Here is a 27,443-nt window from a genome sequence, read left to right as displayed (position 1 = left end):
TTTTACTGTGTTTGATTCTGATTAGGCAGATAATTAATCAAACTAGTTTATCTTTTACATGGCCTGCAGTAGGCCAAGTCTTGCACATAAATGCTGCTCTTAGAAATAGTAAAATATCCAGTTTCAGTAAAATCTGTGGCTCCCAGATTAATTCAATAAAAACAACATGAAGAGTATATTATGTAATATATTTAGCTCACATTTACAACTGGGAAGATAAGAGTTAAACAGACCCACTTATTTCCAAGTCAGGTAAAAATAAAGAAACTTGAGAAAGTTGCATATGTAACTTACTGAAAAAGCCCACATAATCACAAAATATGGGAAAAGCATTAATAAAGAAAAAGAAGGCTATTTTAACTGGGATAGTTTCTGGAAAAAACAAATGGAAATAGAGAAGAAATAAATGAAGCAAGATGTTTCTACTGAAAATAGAGGTATCAATGCCTGTTATAGTGGACCAAGTTCTGTGCACAAACCGATAAACAGAAAGGATTATAAAATGTGAAGATGGTGAGTGTTATTGCTAACAGTCTGGTTACAAACTCTGAAATAGACTTTACAGAGACAGGGGACAAGATGAAGCATCTGTCTGAATTTCGCCAGATGTAGAATAAGTAGGTCACTATTCCCATAAAGATAATAATTTTCACTGCTCTATAACAGATCAAAGTTTGCAAACATTACCTTCAAATTATTATTTCCAGAAGCAACACAAAACCCAAGGGGATTCCTTCTTTCGCATCATGCCTCTAATGCCAAACAGCCACGTGTGTTCACTTGAACATAGATGCACGATTGCAAGTACATGCTGCAGCAGTTTCTTCAGCTGTTAAACAAAGAGTATTTCAGCCAAGTGAAGCAGCAGAGTGGTTCCATCTAGAGGAAGAGCGTGTAAAAACTACTCATCACTGATAACTAGCTATTTTTAAATAAGGAATAGGCATAAACCATTAATACAGCACGCTCAGTATAAAGGGCCTGCTACCTGGTGTCCATGAATAATCTGTTCCTTACAGCAGTGCGTGCTTGGTTGAACTGGACAGAAAAGATAATGTTGTAACCATCAGAGTTATTAACATCTACATCCTGGACAGTCCTGGCAATACCTGCACCCATGAATAATGTTAAAGTAGGTGTGACTAGGAATGACATATAAAAGGGCTCTACAAGTGAACTTGTTCACCGAGGTGTAAATTATACGTTCAAACCAATGCAAACCAAAACACCTCCTTGACTCTCAGCCCTAATTGCATTTCATCTTGCCTTGACTAGCAAAACTTTTTAAGAACTCCACAAAAGCCAAAAACTTTCTGCTACATATAAAAGGCACATTAACCCATTACTTGAACAAAACGTATTCTTTCAGCTCCTTTAGGATGAAGCAAAGAACTGACCCTTCAGTAAACTTGTTTGGCTTCTTCCAGCCTATCTTGACCTTGACCCTCTCTGTTTTTTCTTCTGTTCACTAACCAACAACTCCCTTTTCCTTCAACATTCCTGCCAGAAGGGGAGGTTTAATCACACTGGAACCATTGCAAGACTTCCCAGAAGAGTTTCTGCTCATTGAAGCACTCTTGCTATGTTCAGCACTTCACCAAGTCTATCTTTTTGATTAAAATCTAAAAGTATTTCTTTATTTTCCTCTCATTTCCCTTTTAGAAAGTTATTAATTTTGCTACTCCAGTTTACTATAAAGATAGTAGAAAGGCATTAAACATGGCAACCTTCCTCAGAGAAGTCAGGAGACTCAATGAGTATTGTAGACCCAATTGTAAGACAGCCAGTTAATTTATCATGAGTTCAGAGCCTCATAAAATTGTTATGGAATGCCAGCTCATCAGAAAATGTATTAAAATTGCCAAGTATACTTAAATTAGTAAGTCAGTAAGCATTGTACCCAAAGACATTACACCCCAGAAGAGCAGAATGAAAAAGTAAATGTCAAAGGGAAAAAAGATGGCCAGGAGAGAACGCACAAAATAAACCTATAAAAGACTAAGAAGAAAGGAGAAAAACATTTTTACCAAGTGAGGAGAGCAAATCTCACTGTGTATGAAGTGGGAGAAAAGGCAGAAGGCAAAGAGACGGTAAGCCAAAAAGAAATGAAGGATGAAAATGTGTTATATTTTACTTGTAACAATCTCTTAAGTTAGTTTTAAGTGTTTATTTTTAACAAATACTCTTTTTTTTTTCATGTTTTATAGAAAACCTTATACTTCTGCACACATACTTGTGCAGCAGGATTCTCCTTCCATCAAAGAATCGCAGTTTTGTGGAAAGGAAGCACCTCAGGCCTCTTTCCACATGATTTGTCCACAGCCACAGGATGAAGCACTGGTGGGTCTGGAGACAGAGGTTACAAGTCCTGATTCCCACTTTATTAACTACAAGAGACTAGTAATAGAGCATACAGTGCTCTAAGTGTATGACATATTGCAAATTTGCAACTTATTTTCATGAATATAACACAGGTTTCAGAAAACACATAGCCTTTTTAAGAACAACTTATTTAAAATAGAGCTTCAGAAAAGTCTAACATAACATGCATAAAATCAAAGTCAAGCGTGCTGCTTGTATAGGAGGAGGTTATGAAGGAAGCAGATAGGTTTCACAAGTCTGAGCTTTTCTTGCCAGAAACAATGAAAATAATGTCACTACTTTGATGTACCCAAAGAGGTGGAGGGTAACAAAATAATGCCCTGGTTTAGCAATTAGTGATAGTATTACCAATGCAAATATGAATTTAGCCTTAACAGATGAGGATAGAGGAAAATAACTGAAATGGGATTCTCTAATTATTTATTTCAGTACATTTCAAATTGTCATACTGCTGCTGACTTGAAATTCTAAATATTTTAAATCTATTATTCAAGCAGTTATATTACATACAAATGAAAGAGAGCAGGCCCTTATTGCACATATTGTCACAATATTTTGTCCACCAGTCATATTGTTATGTAATTTTACTTCAGAAGGTACAAAGAGCTATAAATGTTCCATTTAATTCTCCTAAATGTAAGAAAGTTTTTCAATAGAAGCCCCTTTTGCTAGTTAATTAAATTCAAAGGTTGTACCTAGGGAATGCAGCAAGAAGAGAGAATTTAAAGAAGAGGGACAAGAAAATATATTCTTATTTTTTTTCTTTAAGCAGAGGCTTTGTAGTCCAAACTCTATGCTAGTAAAATGGAACGCAATCATAGGAGTCAAAAATAAGAAATTATGATCACCTAATATGTAAAAGGGAAATACCAAAATAATTGGAGTAAATGTGCGAAGTTTCACTTGGAAAGACTGGAGCTGCAATGGAAACAGTTTAGCTTCAGTAACACTCCCCAACTTAACGAATATAGGCCATTAGACAACTGTAGCAGGGTAAATGCAGATAAAGGGGATTTATTTGCCTTTAATTTGGGCAGTGCAAAATTTGCCCTGGTTTGGCTGGTATACAATGACTGACAGACTCTTGGTTCAGGTCACTTTTCCTTTAAACATTGCCACACCAGTTTATTCCACTTTATTCACTTACTGTTTTCTTCCTATACTACCAAAGCAAAATATTAAAAAAGGGTACAGAAAAAAATCCAAAAATACTTCCAATAGATATTTAAAATATAGAAAGTATCCCCCAAATCCAGAGATGATGAGTTGCTCCCTAAGAGTTTCATGTCAGCCATACTCACCCAGTACCAAGGACAGTCCAGTCACTTAAAAAAGTTAAAGGACTATTGTTGCTAGTCCAGCCAGTTCCTTTAAAGGTGTAAATATACCGTGTTTATGCTAAAACATGTCATTTAATTCTCTCAGAAAACCACAGCTTCTTTATACTCTCTTTCCTCCTTCCCAGCATGTTGTTTTTCTGCCTACAATACACAGAGGAGAATCGTGGAGGTAAATCGTGATAATAACAATGGTTCATCAACAGCTGCCTTAGCCTGCAACTTCTCATTGCGAACAGCTCAAACTTCCACTAAAACTAACAACAGCAGCAATGAAGAAAAGAAGAGGGATAGGTGCAAGGCTAGGGTTGATGGCACAGGAGTATTAAGGATCATTGAAATAGCCCTGGCAGGTGCAGTCCCGGGAAGGGAAAATACAAGGCTGGGACTAATGCCAACAGAAGGAAAAGAAGTTTGCAAATGTGAAGCAAGATTTCTGCATGTCAAAACCAGAGATACATGGTGGAAAAGAGGAAAAAAAGTAGCTATATCTGGAAAAAAATAACCTTATAAATCAGCAATGAAGAAGAGATAGGGAGGTAGTGAGCAAAAGGAACAAAGAGAAGGACAGCATCTGCTATGATAAAGAATGGTCTGGTGAGAAACATGATTAAGTGATAGATGGAAAAGATTACAGTCTCAAGAGGAAGAGACAAAAAACCCTAGACCAAATCTAACGACACCAAAAAGAGAACATTCCCTCAGGAGGTCTGAGATATCCTCCAGACACAAGCACAAAAAGCCTGCCGTCTGGATCCTGCTCACTGCTGCAGGCAGAAAGCTCTCCAATTACAGTCCCCACCATTAGAAGAGAAGCATCTTGAAACAAAACCATACCAAGGTCCTTAATTACATTAAACTAAAATACACAGTGCAAGCCATACCATAAATTTCACTGCTAATCTTTAAATAAAGTTTGCATTGTTTTGGCATGCATTTTTTAAGGGTGGGGTTTTTTTTTAATATATTGAATTGTAATTAATCCTTAACAAAGGATTGAGCCAGAGTAATGAATATTTGCCTTCCAGACATCATCTCTATGCTTTATCAAATTAGTTATATATCTGAGAAAAATCTTTAAAACATTGGCTCAGACTTATTCTGAATAGTCCTTTCAGCTAAGCAAAAATTTCACTTGATAATTCAAAAAAACAAACAAACAAAAAAAGCAAAAACTATAAAAGTCAACAAGATGAGTTTTCAAACTACTAAATAAATAAATAAGTATTAAACACAGTGTTGGAAAATCCAGACACCTAAAGATTTTAAGCTGTTATTTAAAATACAACGGATTCCAGCCTATGGCTTGCCTATCCAGATTATCATCTGTTGGCCCTCCCTGGCTACATTCATCTGCTCCTTGTTGTGCAGCTGTAAGAGTGGCAATAAACATGTACTCTGCAAACAGACCTGCACCCTGAGACGGCAGGAGGCTTTGCAGTACGCTATGCTTTGCAGTACACTAATGTGCTCAATGCGCTTGGATTTGCCTGTCTTGTATGCTCCGATAAGTGACCTACAGCTATGCATTAGGTCACTTCCAAGTTCACCATCTTGAAGAGTCTTGCAAGAAACTATGTGGACTCTCCTCCTGTACCTGTCATTGCTTTCACTTGGCATGGATAAAAAGCTCAGAGTGAACCCCTATTATGTTGCCATATAAGCAATTTTTCCAGTTTGGCGGGTATTTGCACCACAGCAAATGAGACCACTCACAGCATTAAGAGGAGACAGTACATACAGTCAGGCAAAGCAGTTGACAGATAATTGCTCTGTTCAGAAACGTGCAGACTCTGGAAATATCTTGGACTCTGTGTTCAAACAGCCTTCGTTTCCAAACACTTCCAGGGAGAACAGCAGAAAGCTGAAGACTGTGCAAGATTTCTGACTGACTTCCATCAGATTGCATCTTCTGAAGTCTGAACCAACAGGTGGACAGACTAGCCTATGAAGTTTGAAAGCTGAAATATACTGGTCAGTTTTCAGGCTCCGGTGCTTTTAGATGTTCTGTGACATGCTGGCAGTAAGACTTGTGAAAACATTTTCAGGCAACATACAATTAGTACTAATGTTTTAGACTCCACATTCCAGAAAGAGATGATTGTCCACTGGAAGAACTCAACACAGCTGCTCCTCCATACTACCCCAAATGGATTCCATTTGACAAATGGCATGACCCCATCTCACAGCCAGAACTAAAGGAATAACGTGAAGATGTTATTTGGAATTATTTCCAGCTTTTGCCATGAAAATGTCCAATATGAGGGTCTTTATTTCTGGACTTGAGTATTAGTATGCAGTCGTAAAGCCCATATGACACACCCTGCCATTAGAAGCTGCAGATTATGCCACACCGAATTAAACAAATTTCATTAAATGCCCCCCCCCCGATTACCCACCCACAGAGAGAAACTCTCAGAAGAGGAAGAGTGGAAACTTAGTGGATGCAGGCAGTACATGGTGCCATGCTGAAGGAAGAGTCAATGATCGGGAAAGCCTGGGGAGAATGCCTGAGCCAAATTTAATCTCGTTAACATTGTGTGGTCTGCACATCACTCAATAGCAGCAAAACCTCGAGAGAAGGTAAAGATGGATACAATCCATCCAGGCCTTCAATTTTATCCCAGAACACAGATGCAGGACTAATGTCTGTGCATGAGAGTCTAACATGCAGGAGATCACAGAAAGGAGCAACATAAGAATACAACCATCTTCTCCACCAATAATGCTGCTCCTCCAAGTAAACAATGTGAGCCCACATAACTAATTGTGGTGATCTGTCTATTTCTGACCCAAAAGACCATCAAAGAGACTGATTATGCCTAAGATCCACACAATTTTTAGGACCTGGACCAGAAAGAGCTGTATTGGTTGCAAAACAATAGTCAGTTAGATTTGGTCATATGTTTTTGGATACATAAAGTACAATATCTTAAACTCCCCCCAAAATAAAAATAACAACTTCTAATTGGATCATTCACCACCACAATTCATAAGCAACTTAAGAACTGTAAACTATTAACCCAGAATAAAAGTCTGATGTTTTTCCCCAGTGAGTCACACGTTAATAAAAAGGGTCATATCTTGGCTCACTTTAATTTCAGTGCTTTCATCCCAAAAGAATCACACAGTACAACCTCAATTAGCCCAATGCCGTGGGGAGCACCAAAAAAATTCAATAATAACGAGTTTGGATAATCAAGGATTCAAACAACAGAGAGAATTTTCATTGTAATTAAGTTATTTGAGAACACGGTCATCTTTCATGTAATGGGGTTCGGACCAAAAAGATCAAGGGCAAACTCCATTTCACTTATCCTAACTAAGACGGAGCAACCTTCTTTTTTGTAAACAGTTAGTGAGGTAGTCAGAATACCACAGGGCCCAGCAGCATACAATACCCTCTACACAACAAGTATCACAAAATTAGGTACAAACCTTAGTACTTTGTAAGACATACACTAAGCATCTTTCTCTCCATTGCCCACAAACATCCTAAAAATGATGGAGTCCATGGAGTTTAATGTGTTTAGTCTGAGACTAAACCTGAGTAGATGTCATGATGGTTCACAAATCAATATTCTGACACTTCCAAGTTGTGAAACATACTTTGCAAACACGCAAATATTTTATTCTGTCTAGGTAATGTTATTCACAGTGCCTAGTGCTACTGTTAAGTAACAATAACAAAGAGAAATGAAACGGTGGGTGATGCATCTCAAGAGGTCATTGTTTTCATATGCCCTAAACTCCACTGGCATGAGAGAGCTAACAAATAAGAAGTGTTTTCAATGTATTCATATTTCAATTTCTGCGTAACAGTGGAAGTAGCTATGTATCAAATAAGTATCTGCATAACAGATGTCCAAGTTTTGATTTTATATTGAATGGATGGTTAAAACAAACTACACGTTGAGTTTTGCATAATTATGCAAAATACTGTACTGTTTAAGTTCTAACCTTGAGCAAAGATCTCATCTGAATCTCCATGCTTCTGCCTGCTTCTTACAGAACAGTATCAACTGTTGCACCAGTGAGAACAAAATACATCCAAAGTCAAATTAGCTGTGCAAAACAACTATGACCACACTCACATTTCTAATTGTTTACATCTCTGCAATATATTCTAAAGAAGATATGTTTTCTTTTTAATAATCTTATTCTCTCCATCAATCCCGTATACAAACTTTGACTTAGATCACACCTATTTATGACCTTGCTTGTTCTGCGATCGTTTTTAAGCGTTGTGTAAAAGAGCTTTCTATGACACAGAGAAACACGCAGCAGTCCTGACAACAGAACTATTTCTCCTGATATATTTGCTCTTTTCTTGTGCAACAAGCTACAAGCTGCTTGTTGCAAATACTCAGCAATTTCAATTTGCAGCCTAGCCAGATCGTTTCAGCCTTCTGTTTCTTATCACATCTATCTGACAACTGAACAGCAGAATAGAAAAGGAATGTTAAAACATAAATGAATTACTTAGGAGATTATCACATCAGCTGAGTATAGTTCAGACATATTTCAGCTAATAGTCAATCTTTTTCATTACTAATACTTAAGCTTTGGTGCTGGCTTTCCTCGTGGAATTTATTAGAGACAGCCATTTTGCAATACAGAGCAGTCTTATCATACCAGAGTATTGAAATACCCTGTTCTGGAAAGCAAACAAACCATGCAAACCATCAGGCCGTACTTCTGCCACTGTGCTACTGCTCTTTGTCAAAAGAACTACCTCACAAGATGATTTTTATGTTCCTCAGGGTCTTTCAAATAATTTTTGTGCCAGTCCATAATTGATAAGTCCATAAGTGATTTGCAGTTATCATATATGGATAAATAGAGATGTCCTTTTCTAATGACTCCACTTAACGCAGAGCTACTAGCAAGAAAAAATACACCATTTAAAAAAGAAGTCAGAAGGGTCAGGCTTCCAGCCTTTTAACACCACAGGTTATTTCGAAATAAGATATATTCTTGATATGAACAAGTTCTGAAAAAGTAGATGACAAGAAACTCATACCTGTTAAAACAATCCTTGTGTCTCTGTGCTGTAAAAACTTATTTCACAGATACTTAGTGCTCTGGTTGGTCACTCAGATATACATCAAAATACCTGCCTACGGCATACCATAACATCTGATATATTAGGAGTTGAACATACAAGTTAGCATCATTCTAATACAAATTAAAACTTACATAGGAAACCCGTACTCGCCGTCGGTGCACCAGCCCACAGCACTGCATGAAGAGGACAGCAGACAACAATCAGTGTACGCTTTCACCAAGCTTTGGTCATTCCTGTCTCTGAGACACTGTCCATCTCTCCTCACTTTTCAGCCCCAGGTGCAAGGAAACAGGTAGAAAAACAGTCACCCTCCAGCTCCCAAGCTGTCCTTTTAAATTATCTTGAAGACAGATGAAACTTACTTTCTCTGAGTAAATCAATCTCTTCTGTTTCAGATGATTAAAAAAAAAAAAAAAAGGCAGAAAAAAACCCAACAACGAAAACCCAGAGGCACGTCTTTATTTCCTCAGCATCCAGTTATTACAAAGCAAATTCTGTATTCATATACATCTTTTACTACACGTGGCGTAAGGTTTGTATCAACCATTCTGAATTTAGGAAAGACAGAGACATAACAGGATCTTTATATCTCAGACTACTGCAACACCCGGCTTTCCGAAGGTCTCTTGCTGCTGCTGCTGCCGCCGCTGCTGCTGTTGTTATTGCTGCTGCTGCTATTACAGCTTTCTTCCCAATGCACAAACCAGCAAGAGCATCCTTGCTTCAGCATTACCTCTGTTCTATCTTGGGCATATCTGATTTGTTATTTATCCCTTCCCAACAGCCTGAAAAAATGACAGAGTCTAGACTTTAATTCACTCTGGATTCTCAAGACTACAGAACCACCCTCCAAATAGTCAGATGCTTTGTCTGGCGATACGTGTTTCACATGAATTGTAGGCAGCACTGCTGAGTGGCCTTACTACCTGACTCGCATCAGAGGCACAGTCTCCTCTGCTGATACTGTTTACAAAAACGACTTGAAAGAACATCAAAACTCAGAATACAAACTTAGACTTTGGGATTAACACCCCTTTTTTTTTTTTTTTTTTAACCTAAACCACTGACAGAGCTAATTAAATACTTGGATAATTGAGACTTATGGATAATGATTTTGAAAAGATAAATATAATGAAAAATTATTATCCGTAAAGCAATAAGGGGACACATCTGAAATCAGGTCAGATTAAATTAACCTGTTTATGATCACAGTTCATCACTCTTCTTCTGAGAGGGACTGAATATTCCAGTACTGAAAAGGCTTAATAGCTATATTATATCTTAAAATTAAATCCTTCAGTACTTTATGGCAGTGGTCTAAGAGTCTCAAATGTCTCCAGTACTGTACATCTCTGGTCAGATGAATACATAATTCACTTATGTTTTTAACACTGAGGCAAACTTAACTCTTTCACCACCAGCATTTTGCTAAAAAACAGAATACACAGTATGCTTAAAATAGTAAAATAAGAGGACCAATATATTACTTTTAAAAGGTAAATAAAATGTACTTATCTTTTTAATTTAATGACTGAGTTTATTATTAAAATCTGCAATGAAAAGATTAGAGATTATACAAGATATTTCTACCCTGTGTTTATGTAGGCTGCGTCATGATGGCTAATGAAAGGGTTAAACCTTCTCAAAAGGGTAAAGAAAAAAAGGTGGTGCTCCTCAGAGATTAGTTTGGCTTCCAAGCTTGAAAGAGGGGACTCCAAAGAAGGCAAGTTATCTGTGTGCATGCAAAATGGTATCAGGTACTCAAACTGGCTGAACGGTCAGGAGAGAGTTTTATTCCAGTGGAAGATAACGAAGGTCTGCCCATAGAAGTGGGAAGGCCTCTGACTATGTGCTGAAATAACGTCACTAAGAGAGTTAACATCTACAAGCCCAAAGTCAGGCAACTAAAACTCAATTTAGGCACCTGACCGCTGCCAATTTCAAGTACATTTTTTTCATGTGCAATTTCCCTCTTAAAAAAAAATAAATCAGTGGTGTTAAGCATGTATGTGTCTTTGGGGACCAAAAATGCATATTTAGCCATTCAAATATCACTAGCTTGACTGGTTTGGGTTGGGGTTTTTTTTGGTAGGATTTTTTTTTTTCCTGACCATCTAACAACCAGCAGTTCCTACGGACACCAGTGGGTTGATTGGTGTTTCTTAGCCAAATATACTTTTGGTGTAAAGCCACAATTGTTAGTGAAGACAAATTGCTGATAACTCATCTCAGCTGGACCCGCAGATGATCTCAGCATCTTAAAAAATATAATAAGACTAATATAATTAACAACAGGAAATTGTGGATGTAAGGACCTAATCTAGACATCTAAATCTAAGCTAGCTTTATTTTACCTCCTACCACACAGTAAGATAGGTAATGATTTATCTTTAGCAGGACAGAAGTTGGTACTTCACAATGACACATAAGGAAGTGTCCTTGTAACAATTTGACAGTCCAAAAGCAGTATACTGGACCAATAAACAATGCAGACCATTCATCTCTTCCGATCAGGACTGTTTAGAGTTATTCTAACAAAACCATTAATAAATATAGCAATAATGACAACTAGCAGGAAGAAAAAAGCATTTGGAAGTCAGGACGTATTGAACATTACCATAAAAAAGAATCACTTATTCAAAACAGCTAATCAAATAAAGCTAGAAAGAGTTGCATACATACATATATACCAATCAGTTCTCTACATTCTCTCCTTATAACGACTACTTTTTACTCTTAGGGAAGATCCATACATAAACTAACACCAGAATTAAAGACATACTTCAGCTATATGTTAGACATTTAACTTTTTTTAAAGATTTGTGAAATTTATTTGGAAATCATCAATAATATTGGTTTCACATAAGTGTTTCTTGCACTGGTAAGGCAAACAATATGAAAAAGTGGAAATTAATTTTAGAAGTTTCAGTTGCTTCTGAAGAAGGTTAATGCATCTATATTTCTAACTCTTCCTAAAACTCATCAAGAAGACCCATAGCAACCAGGAGCATCCCTTACAAAACCAGTATCACAACTCTCACTCAAATTAGCATGCATCTACTGTCACAACCGAAGATTTCATAATCCAACCATAAAATCTGTCCTTTCAACATAGGCAGGAAAATTGTTTGGTTGTCTCTCTTCCCTCCTACTCCCAAATTACTAAAATACTTTGCCATGACCATACTTCAAACAATTACCAAAAGCACTTTTTTCAACATGATTCTAAGTTGCTTTTTATGGAGGGGTGAGAAAGGGATAACTATTTTGGGGACAGAAGGGACACAAATATCTCCAAGTCAAACTCATCTGTAACTGAAATCCAGTAAAATTTTGTGTTCTGCAAATATGACTTTGTTTACAGTCCCCATAGGACAATGCAGTGAATACGGAATAGACCATTTACATCTTCTGTTAAATTTTCTTCAGCACACACGCTGCACTGGATTTTGCTTTCTTTTGTCTTCCTCATTCTCATTACCACATTTGTGACGTCTAGTAGTGTTTATTGCATTTAAAGAAACAATGACGGCTATTCAAGCAGCAAATTTTATCACTATCCTCCCCATACTTTCTGGGTGAGCTTAGTCTTTAGGCAAACTGCAACAATCTAATTAATAACATTATCACTCTAATAAAAAAACTCCATGCTACCTTAAATTGAAGGTGTAACAAGGCACCTAACCCAAGAATAACTAAAAATCAGAAAACCTCACTAAAAGACATTATACTACCAAGCTAGTGAAAGATTTTTTTCCATGCTCTAATGTTGAAAAAATAGCTCTATGAGCACAGCAATTCTTCTACTTTTGTATTTCTTGTGATATATTTTTGAAATGAACTTTTAGTTAGCCATTATCATTAAGACAATACCAAGGTTAATGTTCTCAGTGAATAATTTTATTTTTGCACACAGGGCAAAATGAGAGCACCTTCAAAAAAGGAGCTTATCAGATACATATAAAACAATATTCAAAAGATTGGTACAGACACTCGGGGAGCAGGAAGAAACAGTGACACAGTGGTGACAAACATACCAACAGGTACAATAAATAAGGAGAAACTTTTGAAGTGTTTTGAAGTAATCAGTGAGGTTGATTTTCAAATATTTAGAGGCAGCTTCTCCAACATTGAAACAGCATGGAAGAAAGGACAGAAGTTTTTATCTGAAATTAAATGAACAGGCTGGCATGAAAGGATGAGTAGGAATGAACTCTTAGAGGGTAAATGAGTGGTACAGCTATTTGTATTCTCCTTAAGTGCTTCATTTTACAGGTTATATAAACTGAAAGGTGGGAAAAGAAAAAGAGGCTGTCAAAAAATTGTCATTTACTCTGATTGGCTTCCTCAGCTAACCAGCACTATCTGGGTAAAGCCTCTGCCAGCTCACAGTCACCCAAAGCTCATGGCCAGACCTTCCATAATCTGATCAAGTGACTGCCCAGGGCTAATGAGATGGATTTGAAGTGTTCAGTGCCAGCAATTCAAGGCACAGCTGCCCCAACCACCTCAAATGGCATCGCATCCATTCCAAATGAGAGTGATGACGGAATAAAACTATGCTGAATCCTTTTTCTGGACGAAAGAACAAGTCACAGAAGAATGACTGTCCACCCTATGCTACCTTCAGGATCCTTTACAGATAAATTCCATTAAATTATTATTTTAATTTATCCACAGAATCACAGAACAGTCAAGGTGGGAAGGCACTGCTGGGGATCAAGTCCAACCCCCTGCTCAGAGCAGGCTCAGCTACAGCAGGTTGCTCAGTGCTGTGTCCAGGCAAGTTTCAAATTATCTCCAAGGATGGAGACTCTATAACCTCTCTGGGCAGCCTGTTAAAGTGCTTGGCCATTGCCACAGGAAAAAGCTTTTTCTTATGTTTAATTGGAATTGCCTATATTTCAATTTGTGCCCATTACCTCTTGTCCTGTCATGGGGCACCACTGAGAAGAATCTAGCTCCGTCTTCTTTACTCCTTCCATTTAGGTATTTATACATTTGGAGAAGGTCCGCCTGAGCCTTCCCTTCTGCAGCTGAACAATCCCAGCCAGTCCTCTCAGCTTGTTCTCATATGATATATGCTTCAAACCCTTCATCAAGTTTGTGGCCCTTGACTGGACTCACTCCAGAATGTCCGTGTCTCTCTTGTCCTAGGGAGCCCAGAACTGGACCAAGCACTCCATGTGTCTCACCACAGCTGAGCAGAGGGCAAGGATCACCTCCCTTGACCTGCCGGCAGCACTCTTCCTAACACAGCCCAGGAAGCTGTTGGCCTTTGCTGCAAGGACACCTCGCTGGCTCATGTTCACTTGGAGTCCACCAGGACCCCCAGGGCCTTTTCTACAAAGCTGCTTTCTAGTGATCAGTGCCAGTCTATACTGCTGCATGACGTTATTCTTTCCTGGATGCATGACTTTGTACTTCCCTTTGTTGAACTTCATGAGGTTCCTGTCAGACCATTTCTCCAGCCTGCTGAGGTCCATCAGGATGGCAGCACAACCCACTCCTCCCAGTTTTGTAGCATCTGCAAACTTGCTGAGGGTACACTCTGCTCAATCATCCAGACTATTAATGAAGAGGTTAAACCGTATTGGCTCCAGGACCACCCCTGGGGCACAAAACTAGTGACTGGCCTCCAGCTGGGCTGGACTTCATGCCGCTGATCATAACCCTTTGAGCCTGGCAGTTCTGACAGATTTCAGTCCACTTCACCATCCACTTATTTAGTCCATCATTTTGTCTATGAGCATGTCCTGAGAAACTGTTTGGAAAACCTTGCCAGAGGCAAGATAAAGAGCATCCACTCTTCTCCCCTTGTCTTCTAAGCCAAGCATCTCATCGTAAAAGGCTATCAAGCCAGTCAAGCCTGATTTGCCCTTTGTAAATCTATGCTGACTACTCCCAGTCATCTACTTGTCCTTCATACGTTTAATAATGGTTTCCAAGAGGATTTGCTCCATCACCTTCACAGGGATCAAGGTAAGGCTGACCAGCCTGTAGTTCCCCCAGATCCTCCTTCTGATCCTTCATGAACACTGTGGCTGTATTTGCTTTCTTCTGGTCCTCACAAACCTTCCCCAATAACCATGACGCTTCAAAGATTATTAAGAGCTATTTTTGTAGGACGTCAGCTTAGTGGTATGGATACTCAGTGTAAACCACTCTCTCTCAGAAAGGCCTCTCCCTCTAAAATTTATACACACAGATATTTAGGTCTGATTTTCTCAGTTGCTTCATAACAGCTTCATTTTAAGTACTTGAATGGATTCCTAAATTTACATCAAAATGTCTAATTTGCTTCTAACTGTAATCCTTCTTCTAAAGCTTTTCAGGCCCACTTCTTAGTAGTTTATATGAGTCAGTGTTTATGAAATAATGTATTATTTTTAGCTAAAGGGTTTTGGCATATTAGTCAGTTGTTAAATAGATTAATTTACTCAGTACCATTTAAGATTCTTTCCATGCAGCACTTCAGAGAAACTCATTTGAGATATTTTAAGCCAATCAATTACCTACAAATAAAGCATTTTAAGCATCCATGCAAAACAGTATGAGGGGTCTATGGTGACAGAGAAATTATGACAAAAATCTCAGACTTTTTGGTAGAATAAACTGTTTCTGAATCCCTTGGTTTTGTGAACTGTAGAGAAAGTGATGCAGTCCCTCCCCCTCAAAAATCAAAGCCAAAACAAAACCGTATTTGGCTTATGAAGTTAGTGGTAAAAAACTATATAAGATTCTCAAAAACAGTCCAACTTTTACGAAGCATTTGCTACGTATTATGCAATACATTACACACACACACGTACACACAAAAAGTATGAAAAATCTGTGTCTCAAAGTGCTGGAAATAACCTTAAGAATATGACTTCTCTCCAGTGGTGTTGTCTTTCTCCACGCGACATTTTACTGATCATATGCTGTATTCAATTCCTCCCAAGGCTTTTCAAGAAGCTACTTTTGTTGATGTCCAACTCTTCCATTGCTTGAAAGAGCACAATGAGTGGTACAGCTGCTTTTTTAGTGGTATTCCAAATGGATATCCTCTACTGTATCATCCATGTATGATCTGTATTCTTCAGAAAAAAATCTAAGTAACTAAACTTAATATAAAAAATATGCAATACTAGCTCAAGACTTCTGCATTCAGTTAATATTCTTAAATAACAGTTTGCAGGTTTAATCATTGACAATGAGCTTTTGCCAACTATGGCTCCTACCTTCCTGTCTTCCACCAGAAATGAATGTTGTTGACTTTCTATTAATGTTATAAATGTCCTCTTCTCTGCCAGCCTTTCTCTGGAAAAGAATATTAGCACTAAGGAGTCTTCATTTTCATTAAGAGGGCTTCATGCTGGCTGGCTTTACTTCAGAGCTGTAGTGCTCAATTTTTAATTTTTTCTTATAAAGCTGCTGAAGTTGCAGACAACTGCTTCTCAATGTAGATGGAAAAAGAGCAAAACCCTTTTAACATGAAATCTTTTAATTTAGTGATCTATCACTGTGCTATTTTTGCTAGTTAGCATGTATTAATTAATTAGCAATACTTAAAACCTTCTTGCTTACATCATCTATGCATACATAATTTCTGAGCAAAAGTAAGTTAAATCATTTAAAAATTATCTTTTAATACAGCAGTCTCTCATTGTTATCATAGTTGATCCTGAAAGAGGTAATATATGCAAACCTTACTGTGCCTGTTAATCTAGAGAAGTAACATAAACTGCAATTTTTTCAAGCTCGTTTTTCAATATGTTAAAAGCTCTCCAAAGACAGATAATATACAATTTGCCTCAAATGATCACTAACCTTGGTTTGTATGAATCTGTCAAGCTATCATCCTAGCTATGAATGCAGTTTTTCTCATACAGATCTACGTCAGAGAAGCGCAATCAGCAAGTCATAGTCTAAACTTTACAGGAGATCACTTTCAAACAAGTAAAATAAAGTGAAACAGGTAAAATAAAATACTGCTTACAACATCAGGCATGAAATTCTGGAATTTGCTGCCACTGGCAGTACCACAGACACTATTGGGGCAGAGGGGACTCGACAAATTTAAGGACAGCAGATACATAAACTGATACAAATGCAAATAGTCAGGGATACACCCTCTGACAAAACAAGGAGAACAAGGGACCTCATAAAGCCAACAGGCTCTCTCATACCCTCTCTAATTAGCATTATTTTTAACTACAGTTAGAGATAGAGTACTGTGCTAGATGGACCACTATTCTGATGCATGAGGAGATTTAATGTGATCTGCTATCCAAGCTACCTAGTCTTCTTTAAACGGATTTCCACTCACAGACACATGTTGTCTTCTTCATGCCTGTTGAGGTTCTTTATGCCCCATCATTCCCTTTGCCTGCAGTTCATTCTGTCTCATGTTATCCAGAAACATCAACTGTATTTCAACTTCTTTTCTTGTGATCCTCTACTTGTATCCATCATCCTCTGTATTGGCAGCCTGCTTTTCAGGTTTTCCTGTCAGACAGGTATTTGAACACACCATGTTTCTATGTGGCATCCTCTCTTCTTTCCTCCACTTTGTCTACAATCCTACTGTTTCCACCTGAAAACTCTAATTCTCAGGTATGTTCTGCCACCAGTTCAGGTCATACCATGCATATACAGAAATCTCATTAGCAACGCATATTTGGCAGCTTCTACACCTAGTCATCTTTGTTTTCTCCTTCAATGTGAAGGTCATCTGTAATGCCATCTCAGATACTATCAGCACCTCTCCCTAGTTCCCAGCTCAAAAATAAAGGACTTGTTTCTTTCTCATTAAAGACAAAGTCTGCACCACCTCTCCCCTTTCTCCTGCTCCTATGTTTACTCACTCCTGTACTTTAGTGATTTATTGAACATATTCCAACAGTTAAATAATTTGCTGTTTTGAATCTGATAATATGAATGCTGCAACAACATTAAAAAGATGTCCATGCTATTTTAGTTTCTTATTATATGCAGAATGCTCTCTAGGCCATATTTTGATCAAGATGTATGATGGCCTTTCCCATAGCTTTTTAGATGCAGTTTCTTAGGGAACAAAGCTTTATGTAATTGTTCCTTTTATCCAGCAGATCCTCCTCCTTCCTTTCATCCAGCAGATCCTCCTCCCTTTCACCACCTCATCAGCTTCTGCACCTGTCAGTCAATTTAATTCAAATAGTGGAAATTTCAAGGATATTTCATTTCTACAGGCTTGTCAAGTACTAGAAGATGGATAAAATAAGACACCCAAACCCCTGATAATTACGAAATCATACTAAATTATAAACAAGTGTCACATGCTCTGCCAGGTCAATTATACTATATTGTGCCTATACGCATGGGAAATCACCACACATGTAACTTTGAATCAGTCAGAGGGCATGCTGTCACTTGCCTAGAAAGAATTATTGTCATTGGGATATATAAAAGAAAAAAAGGACATAAAACAAAAGGAAATCAAGCTTCTGTAGCTCTGCTGCTCAGGGAACAGCTACTTTTTCCCTTTGGAACCTAAGAGATTGAAAGGAGATAACCCATGTCTGAAAAACAACTCGCTGCAATGGTGATCATAACATTTTCCAACATTAAATATCACTGTTAATTTCAAATGCCCATGTTACGGATAGAGATAATTTTTTCCTGTTGAAAGAATTATTTTTCTCTCAGCACCACTCTTTAAATTTAGTAAAAATGTATTAAACAAGGTCAGCTCGAAGCATTTGAGAAAGGAAAAAATGGTAATGTTTCTAGATAAAAAAAACAAGAAAGAAAGAGGAAAAAAAATATTACATATAAATTATAAATTGGGGAGCTGCCTTGCCTGTGGCTTGGTGTATCCCAGAGAGGAGATGGCAGCTGGACCACTGTCCAAAGGTTTTAGGGTTCATCACTGCCCCATACATTTCTTGTCTACTGCAGTTGTTCATAGCATGTATGCCATCGCAGGATACAGGAGACTGAGGAAACAGCTGTTGCAGCGTTTCTATTTTAATTGCATTTCACAAAAATAAAGGTACTACAACATACAAAATTACAATTTAGGGCCATATTAATTTCTATTTCTTTTTGATCTGGTTCTGCATCAGAACTAGGAGCAAGTGGAAGGGGAGAAAACAATACTTATACAGTCTTCATTACTCCTACTACAGACTCAGCAGCCTGCAAAGGTGCCTATAAAGCACACTAGAAGCAAAAGCACTGCAGATGCAGGTTTCTCTTTTCTCTTTATTATAGGGATGACATCTGAAGAAGAGTGATTTATTTTACATATGCTACAAGGATATTAGAGGAAAAACAATCTGTAGTACATACAAGCAGAGGCCAAAAATTACATCTTTTCATGTGAGATTTTAACAGGGCTTACAGTTTTTCTTTTGATTCTGAGAAGACTACTTTCTTAAAAAATGAATTGTCTGGTATTACACTCTCCTATACTTGCAGTCACTTATTTACTAAGCTTTTAAACAACATTAGAAGATAAAGTGCTTATTTTCATAAGCATATTATGAGTGGTTTCAGTTGCATCTGAAAATCATGCCAACTCAAAAATCATACAATATTCAGTGCAAAGGAAAAAATACAGCAGTACTGTGCTACATTACTTTTTTTAAAAAAAAGAAAATGAACTGTTCTGTTTAATTATAGCCGCTAGGTGGCAAAGTTGGCCAAAAAACAATTCCCAGTAACTAAAGAATTCGAAACTTGACTTTGCCTCTTTCTATTTGAATATAAAAGGGCTTATTAAAAAATGCCACAGAAAATAAAAAAGTGTAAAATAATAAAACGTCAGTAATCAGAAACTTATTTTATGATGTCTGTAAATATTATTAATCTGCTTCATCTATCTATTAAAATTCTTAAAATACTGAAGGTAAAATATTTTTAGCGAATGTTCTTGAAATCACATGGAGAAATTACTACACTGGGCAACAGTAAAAATACTGAATAAGATTTTAAGTTTAGAAAAGAATACCTATGAACACATACACTATCTTCTGACTTGACACCAGGCACAGTAATGCTATCTTTGACAACAGAGGACACAGTACTCCTTACGTTTCTTGACATAAAAGCTGCTTTTCTTCCTTTCAAATCAGCACAGTCAAACTCTCCATATGGTTGAATTCCAGCAAATACTTTAGAAAGACAGCCAGTCTTTTAACCTTTTCTTGTAGTACTTCCTTCTCCTTAACCTCTTCTTGCTAGTTCTTATTTTTTCTCTTTATTTCAGCACATCTGCTTGTTGAATCATGCTTCAAGTTGATTTCCAAGCTGTCTACTATATACACTTACACAGCCCAATGTACTGGAATTACTGGTACCTGCAAGACAGGTAGGTAATAATGACATGAAATACACTACATTAGTTGATCCACAGACACTCTGCAAATATCCTGCAGAGCAAACCCCTTCTGATTCATAGGGGCACATGTTAAAGAAAGGAGTTTGGAAGAGCTTTCCTGTCCCCCAGTCCCTATAGAACTACTAAGCCATCACTTAATAAAAATCTACTCCCAATATTAGTATCTCCCTCTTCCAAAAAAATTAATAGACCAGGAGCACGAAGTGCCCAAAGAGTGCACAAAGAGAGGAGGATCCTGGCTTGATTTCTCATGTTTCATGGGTCAAATCTGGCTAGCTCCAAGACAGAAGAATGGTGAACTCCACAGTCAAGGGCTTTTGACTTGACTAAACAACTTACCCAGCCAGAAAATTATAAACTTGCTGTATCAAGTGGGTGTGCTAATGGTAAGTTCTTTTCATATCCAGCTCAAGCTCTTTAAAAGCCACTGGGGATACAGCATCACACTGTCAAGGGAGGGAGACTGCAGAGAAGAAGGAGTGTGAGCATCAGAGGGGAGCCAATCACTGAAGAGACTAACTACGTGACAGTTTTTGATCATATTCTTTACAGTAAAGGGGGAAGAGCTAATGCTGACTATCGACACTATTTAGTTTGCCTTTCCTTTTAAGTGAAAGTCAACAAAACAAGGTCCCACTCAGAATGAGGAGGAAAGAAAACAGAATAAACCAGACTGAGAACGAGTCATTCTAAAGCAATGTGCACTGCCCATTTGGAAAGTTACCAGCTACACGCAGTAGATGTGGAATGTATTTTTGCCCAGTAGCATCCACTCCCATTCCTAGATGTGTGTCATTTAACATGTCAGTAAACCGCTGATCACAGTGACGCAGCTATAAAATCTATGAGCTTCTGTGTCACAGGAGAGGTTAAAATAAACAGGCAGAACCACACTGAGTTTGAGTCCTACCTTGACCCCAGCTCAAATTGTGAAGTTTTTAACGTAAACTGCTGCAACTCTCTGACCAGAGGACACTGTGAGGGGGAGGATGGGGTGGACATGGAGCAACAAGACAAGCCACCTGCTAAGCACACTTGAGCAGTCCAGTTTCTGGAGCACACGAGAAAGAAAGAAAGGTCCTGTCACAGCTGGCTACCTTTGATTTTCAGCCTCAAAAAAACAGGAGTCTGCTAATAGGTCACTTGGAAGCAGCTTACATTGATATCCACAGTGAGGGCTCAGCCTGAGCCCCTGGATGTCAGGAGGGCTCCAAACAACTCACTCATGGCAGCTCTAAGAGGGGGAGAGCTCAACACACATTTCCAACAGGGTATAATCTTGCAAATCTTCTTCCCCACAGAAAATCTTCCCCAGAGAAACACAGCCTCATCAAGACAGACATGGACATACGGGAGTGAGTCCAGCCAAGGGCCATGAAGGTGATGAAGATCTTGGAGCATCTGGCATGCAAGGAGAGACAGAAAGCTGGGACTGTTCAGCCTGGAGAAGAGAAGGTTCAGGGAGATCTTATCCATTTGTACACATTCCCAAAAGGAAGTTGTCAAGAAGACGGAGCCAGACTACTCAGTGGTGCCCCATGACAGGACAACAGGCAATGGGCACAAATGAAATACAGACAATTCCAATTAAATATAAGAAAACTATTTTTTATAGTGAGGGTCGTCAAGCACTGTAACAGGTTGCCCAGAGAGGCTGTGCAGTTTCCATCCTTGGATATACTCAAAACCTGCCAGGTCATGGCCCTGAGCAACCTGCTCTAGCTGAGCCTGCTCTGAGCAGGGGGTTGGACGTGATGACCTCCAGCGGTGCTTTCCCACCTCAACTTTTCTGTGATTCTACAAACACTAAATATGTAAATTTCCACAGAATTTTGCCCAAACTTAACTTGCAGCAGTCTTGTTGCTTAAAGAAAGAATTGACAATCTCCATTTCTTATACTACTTAATGCTCAGCATTTAGAAAACAATGGGAAAGTAAAGCTCTGCTACTTGTGCATTTTAAATAGTAAGCAAGGGCATAACCAGCTTAATTTTTATTGAAAAGAAGGCTGACTCTCTAAATCTGTCCTTATTATTAACTGAAGAAGAAATGTATTCAAAAAACAATTACACAATACTTTACAATTGTTTTGTCAAGCTTTTATAGCTATTAAGGAGACGCTGGAAAGTTTTAAGAATGTGCTGCTATGAAAGAGTAAACATAAGCTACAATGTCAAAAAAAAAACCCACAACAAAACTTTCCTTTTACAGTAGTTTCAGTATCTTTCAAAGCCTCCTTCAAGTATTCCCCCGACAATTACCAAACTTGTTGGACTCTTGGAAAACAGCTGTCACATTTCTACTGAGTTGTTCTGTTACTGATAGGCAAACCATAATATAAGGAACAGAGAAGTTCAAATGCAACACAAAACACATTTCTTAAGAGATTCAGAGTACTTCATGGAATTCCCTGATATTTCTGTCTTGGAAAAAAAAAAAACAAATACTTTTTTTTTTTTTAAATATGTCACAGATTGCTTAAAACTCTTTCTAGGAAAATAAACTGAATCTAGTATGGTAAAAGCAGTCAGTGCAATACGAACTGGATTTTCTACAGGTGATGGGCAATATTTCACTATTTCCAATCAAACAGAAGTAGGCAAATAATACCTTTGTAGTCTGCTTTCCTCTTTCCTAATAAAATAAAATTTATTTCTCCCTCTATGTACTGGGCTCTTTTGCCCATTTTTATAATATTTGACTGAGAGGTAGAATCTCAATAAATACTAATTTCCTACAGATTTGCTTAAATAAGTAGCCAAATAACAAGAAATTGTAGGTTCTGTAGGAAACACTGAGGGATAAACAACACCACCATTAAACATAAGTCACAAAGCGCCTCAATGTTGAGACAAAAAGCTTTAGAAACTGAGCTAAATAGATTCAAATAGATTTTTAAATAGCAAAATGAATCCTGTCTTATTATTAAAATTTCAGCACACTTCATTAAAGTTGTTCAAAACATTCTTCACCAACCTGACCCAAACCCAAAAAGGATGTCTGCGTTACGCAATGGTAAGCGATGAAAACCACATTTTACTACCAGTTTTGCAGCACCATCCAGGCTTTGCTGGTCTCTGTGGGGATAAGGGTTTCCCGACCCCTGGCTCCACGGGCAGCCGCCATACCTCAGACTACAAAAGCCCAGGAGCCCTTGAGCTCCAAGGCCGGGCCTGTGGAGTAGATGGTGAAGAGAGACAGCAAACCACAAGGTACACCTCTGCCACACATTAGGCTCTGCCAAAACAAAGACTTTTCCCAAATTCCCATTTTCCAAACACAACCCAATTGAACCAGGAGACTCCAAGCTTACATTCTAGCAAATACATGCAATGAAAACCAACACAGCTACATGGACACTGTGAAAATGTCCCAACGGTTGTGCCAAGTGTGCTTGTCCGGGGTTGGCAGTGTTCCCAGAGCCCCCAGGGATCCAACCAGAGCCTCTGGTGGTTGAAGATTTGAGGAGCAGAGAAACAGAGAGGGAGAAAGAGGGATACCCTGCTGCCAGTGACCTATGAGGAATTTTAAGGGACAACCGGCTGAAAAGTAGAAGGAAAAGAGGCAGTGCTTAGAGCGTAGCAGTACGCAGCAGCAAAGTTTGGACTGGCTTCATAGCGGAGCAGGGTAACCTGGGCAACTCAGATGGAAACAGATTTTTTTAATTATTTATTTATTTTTTATAAAGACTTTCAAATATTTCTCCCCATTTTATTTTGGTCACTTCCAAAGCAACTTAAACCAAGCACCTTGTAGCTCTCCAGTGTCCAAAAAAGGCTGCAGCATGTGAATGAACAAGAATTTCCAGATGGCACGTCTCGTGAACTCAAATAAGGCATCCCTGGGGTATTAAGTAATGAAATTTCTACTTCCTCCAGCTACTTGTTGCCTGGAAGAATTCAGATGGCACTGAAGCATTTTGCTGGAAATGAAAACATTTTAAACCTCACAGTCCTACTTCACTTGAAATCTGATGTGGTGTCAGGAAGCCCACGTCTCCTGAGACAGACTGCGTACATGACAACTTAAGACTGAGTAATCTTGGCTTCTCTGTTTATATGGTATGTTGTTTTGATAACAGAGTGATCAGAAGTTCAAACAGACTGGAATGAGGGATAAGTAGAAGAACAGGGACTGCAGGTTTCATAGCTGTGTAATGTATATATGATAACGAATACAGCACACTTTTGTGAAATGCAGCATGTTGCAGCTATACATTTTTTTTCTCTTAGAGGCATAATTAAGTCAAAAAGTGTTCCTAGTTGCAAATAAACTATGGTATAGGAAACAAACTGTATGCTATGTGCTGCTAATTCTTTCACATTCCCTTGTAGATGCCACTTTGAATCCTGAAACAAGGGTAACAGTAGACATGAAGTGATGACCAAAATAACAGAAAAATAGCAGCTCCATTCTGAGAAGGAACAAGAGCAAATAACTAAAAAGATGACAGAAGTCAAAAGATATCCTGCAAGAAAATAATTTTTGGACTGTTACAGATTAAGAAAGTAAATTGGCCTCCAGTAAAAAGAAAAAATCAGATTGTTTATACAGATATGAACAGTTCAGGAAATGTAATATTAAGGATCTCAAACCTTTTGGTTGATCTAAAATGAAATATTTATTTTCTCTATTCTTAAACTTCTTAATATATATTTTTTCTTTTTCCTTTTTTTTTTGGGGGGTGGGGAGAAAGTCAGCCTTAAAAGGCCCCTTCCTGCACCCTCCAGCAGTCCAGCCTGGCTGGGGAGCGGCCACCAGGGTGACAGGAGAGCTGGGGACAGGAGACATCTCCTCTGACCGCGCACTGCCCAGCGCAGTCCCAGGCACTGCTGCACCCCCGCTGAAGTCTGCAGGAAGAGCTCCAGAACTGGGATCTGCTCCTGGAGATCCTGCCTCACTTTAAATTGTCCCTGGAATAAGGCTTGGGGTGGCCCAAGAATGTCTAATTTCAACCTATTGAACACCACCACTGAGTTTGGTCATGAATAGTTAAAAAATGGCAAACAGAGGCCAGCATACCCTTTCACACTACTACAGCATACACCAGTGCTGGGAATGCAGAGCTGGTACTTCAATCTCAGCTTCGTGAAAGTCAAAAGAGAACAAATCTGTATGCAAAAAGATGTCCCACTATCCACTCCAGTCTCTCACCTACTCTTCACAATGCATAAAAATCTTAACTGCTCCTAATTCAGGAATGCCTATCCTTATTTAAGGACAATCTCTTTCATAAATGTATGCCATAGCTCTTTTAAAAAGCAATACAGTACTTCTGCTCCTTTCAGCACAGTTTTACCAGGTCACTACATGCAGTTACATAAATCTTGCTTTCTCCCATCCCTTGACATCATTCATTCTTTTTAGGACTTTTCCTCTTACAAAAGAGATGATGATTGCCATAGTTAGTCTTGCCAGAATTTTCTTCAAATATTCCAGAGAGCAAAAGTCAGGTATCACCTAACTGCATGCAATGCTTAATACATTTTGGAAACAGGACTAAAAGCAAAATAGGACATACAGAGAAAAATAACTTTCCACGTCCAGTCTTATATCCTCACTTACAAAATGGTCGATTTAGACTATATCTGTGTATTGCTTTGGTTACGATAGAGGGAATAAATTATATTAACAAAGAGTGCAGCTGAATTCAGATCAATTGTGGATGTGTTCCTGCATGGCATCAGCTATACTAAGTCTTGACACTTGGTGACAGGCCAAGCACCACTATCATACACCAAATACTTAGTCCTGGACAAGTACCAAACTTGGTTTCCTTCACAGAATGGCATATAAATGATTCAGAAGGATTTTCCCCAAATTCTCTTTGCCCAGGATCACAGGCACAGGAAAGTTTGTACATCTTATGCTTAGCCAGGGCCTCCACCTTGTTCATAATATGCCACCAGTACCCAACAAGTTAGTGAGCTTATTTTTGAGAAATCAGACATTAAAAAAAAAAATATATTCAGAAGGGGAATTAATAAAACATTTTAAAACGTTATATTTTTATAATAGTGATTGAAATTGGTTCTGAACTTACAGCTATTTCTCCTTCAAAACACAACTGTGATTCCTAAAGGAGACTACTAATAATCAACAGAAAAATTGTTATGTTTTACATACCTACCATAATTATTTTATAGGGAGCAAATGACAAAGAGACTAAAGGAAAACAAAGTTAGAGGCTAAAATCTATACATTAATATACTCCCTGATCTTCAGAAAAGTAAGCAGGGTAAATAGGATATAGGAAGAAAGAGCCCAACACATCTTCCACATTTTGAGCAGCTTGACAGCTTGACACCTTTGCAGGGTAGGTGAAAGAAGATGTGCCTCACACACTAAGTTCTTCCCTCAGCAGAATTAAAGACAGAAGTGACAGTGTTAATGAAGTGGCAAACAGGTCCATATTGCAGAGAGAGATTCAGCTCATGAAAAAGAAAGACATTTCTCAGCACAGTCCTACATCTTAGAATAACCAAGAACATTCCTTGCCATCAATGACTCATGGAGATGGGTATCTGTTACACCGTTCACAGATGCCAGTTTGTCGGCATTGCATTCATCATAAGGATAGCAACCTTCCGGCACCACAGCAACTTTCAAACTCACTGACAGACTTATCTTTTCAGTGCCCAACTACCTTGACAAAGAATAGAGAAAACAAATCCACAATTACAATTCCAATCCTGAAGCATTTTTTTCTGTTTTTCCTTTCCCCTTCAGATGGCATGGGGCTTTTTTTCCACCAAGGGAAATGATAGCTGCAGCAGCAATTAACTATATTCACAGTATAGGAAATCGTTTTATACAGCTGCTGCCACACACACAATAGGGACAGAATGGTTTCAGCACCAAACAAAGGAGGCAGCAGTTTTCTCTTGAATGAAGAAATTAGTTGTCAAACACGCTTATGGACTTGCTGTTTGAATTTATATTGTGCTCCATCAAATCGTATAGATTTAATTGTCACTAGGAATCTCAACAGTATGTTCATCATTTTTGCAAAAATATAATGAATCAAGTTTTGCTTCCTGCAAGTTTGTTTTGTAATTTAGTTCTGTGTGCTATATCTTACACAAAAAAATGTAAAAGCTGAGCAATGGTGGGGGGTGCTAAAGCCAGCCCGAAGTGGCTCCTGAATTCTGGAATAAAACAAGTAAAGATATTTTTCTTTTCCCTTTTTTTTTAATTATATGTACATTTTTCCCTTTTCTTTCCTTAAAAAATATTAGTTTAATCTTGTCTACTTTTCAGCATTTAGAATGTGAATTTAGGTGTAATATT

General features: G+C 38.2%; 1 protein-coding gene across 4 annotated transcripts in view; it reads right to left on the bottom strand.

Annotated features, from left to right (window-relative positions):
- Positions 1-27,443, bottom strand: part of CACNB2 (calcium voltage-gated channel auxiliary subunit beta 2) — a gene marked incomplete at its 5' end in the record, with an annotated part of 257,642 nt that overhangs the window by 176,450 nt on the left and 53,749 nt on the right. For 2 of the 4 annotated variants that reach the window (XM_082326356.1, XM_082326359.1), the window contains one exon: positions 8,919-8,966. The exons of the other annotated variants lie outside the window; for them this stretch is intronic. In XM_082326356.1, the coding sequence (XP_082182482.1) occupies positions 8,919-8,966 (48 nt within the window). Of the gene's footprint in view, positions 1-8,918; positions 8,967-27,443 lie in introns of those variants that run through there. 4 annotated transcript variants of the gene reach the window in all.

This window comes from Platalea leucorodia (assembly GCF_965183815.1).
Source record: "Platalea leucorodia genome assembly, chromosome: 1".
Classification (NCBI taxonomy): Eukaryota; Metazoa; Chordata; class Aves; order Pelecaniformes; family Threskiornithidae; genus Platalea; species Platalea leucorodia.
Note: the sequence above shows the minus strand (reverse complement) of the source record. Positions and strands in the feature narration are given on the sequence as shown.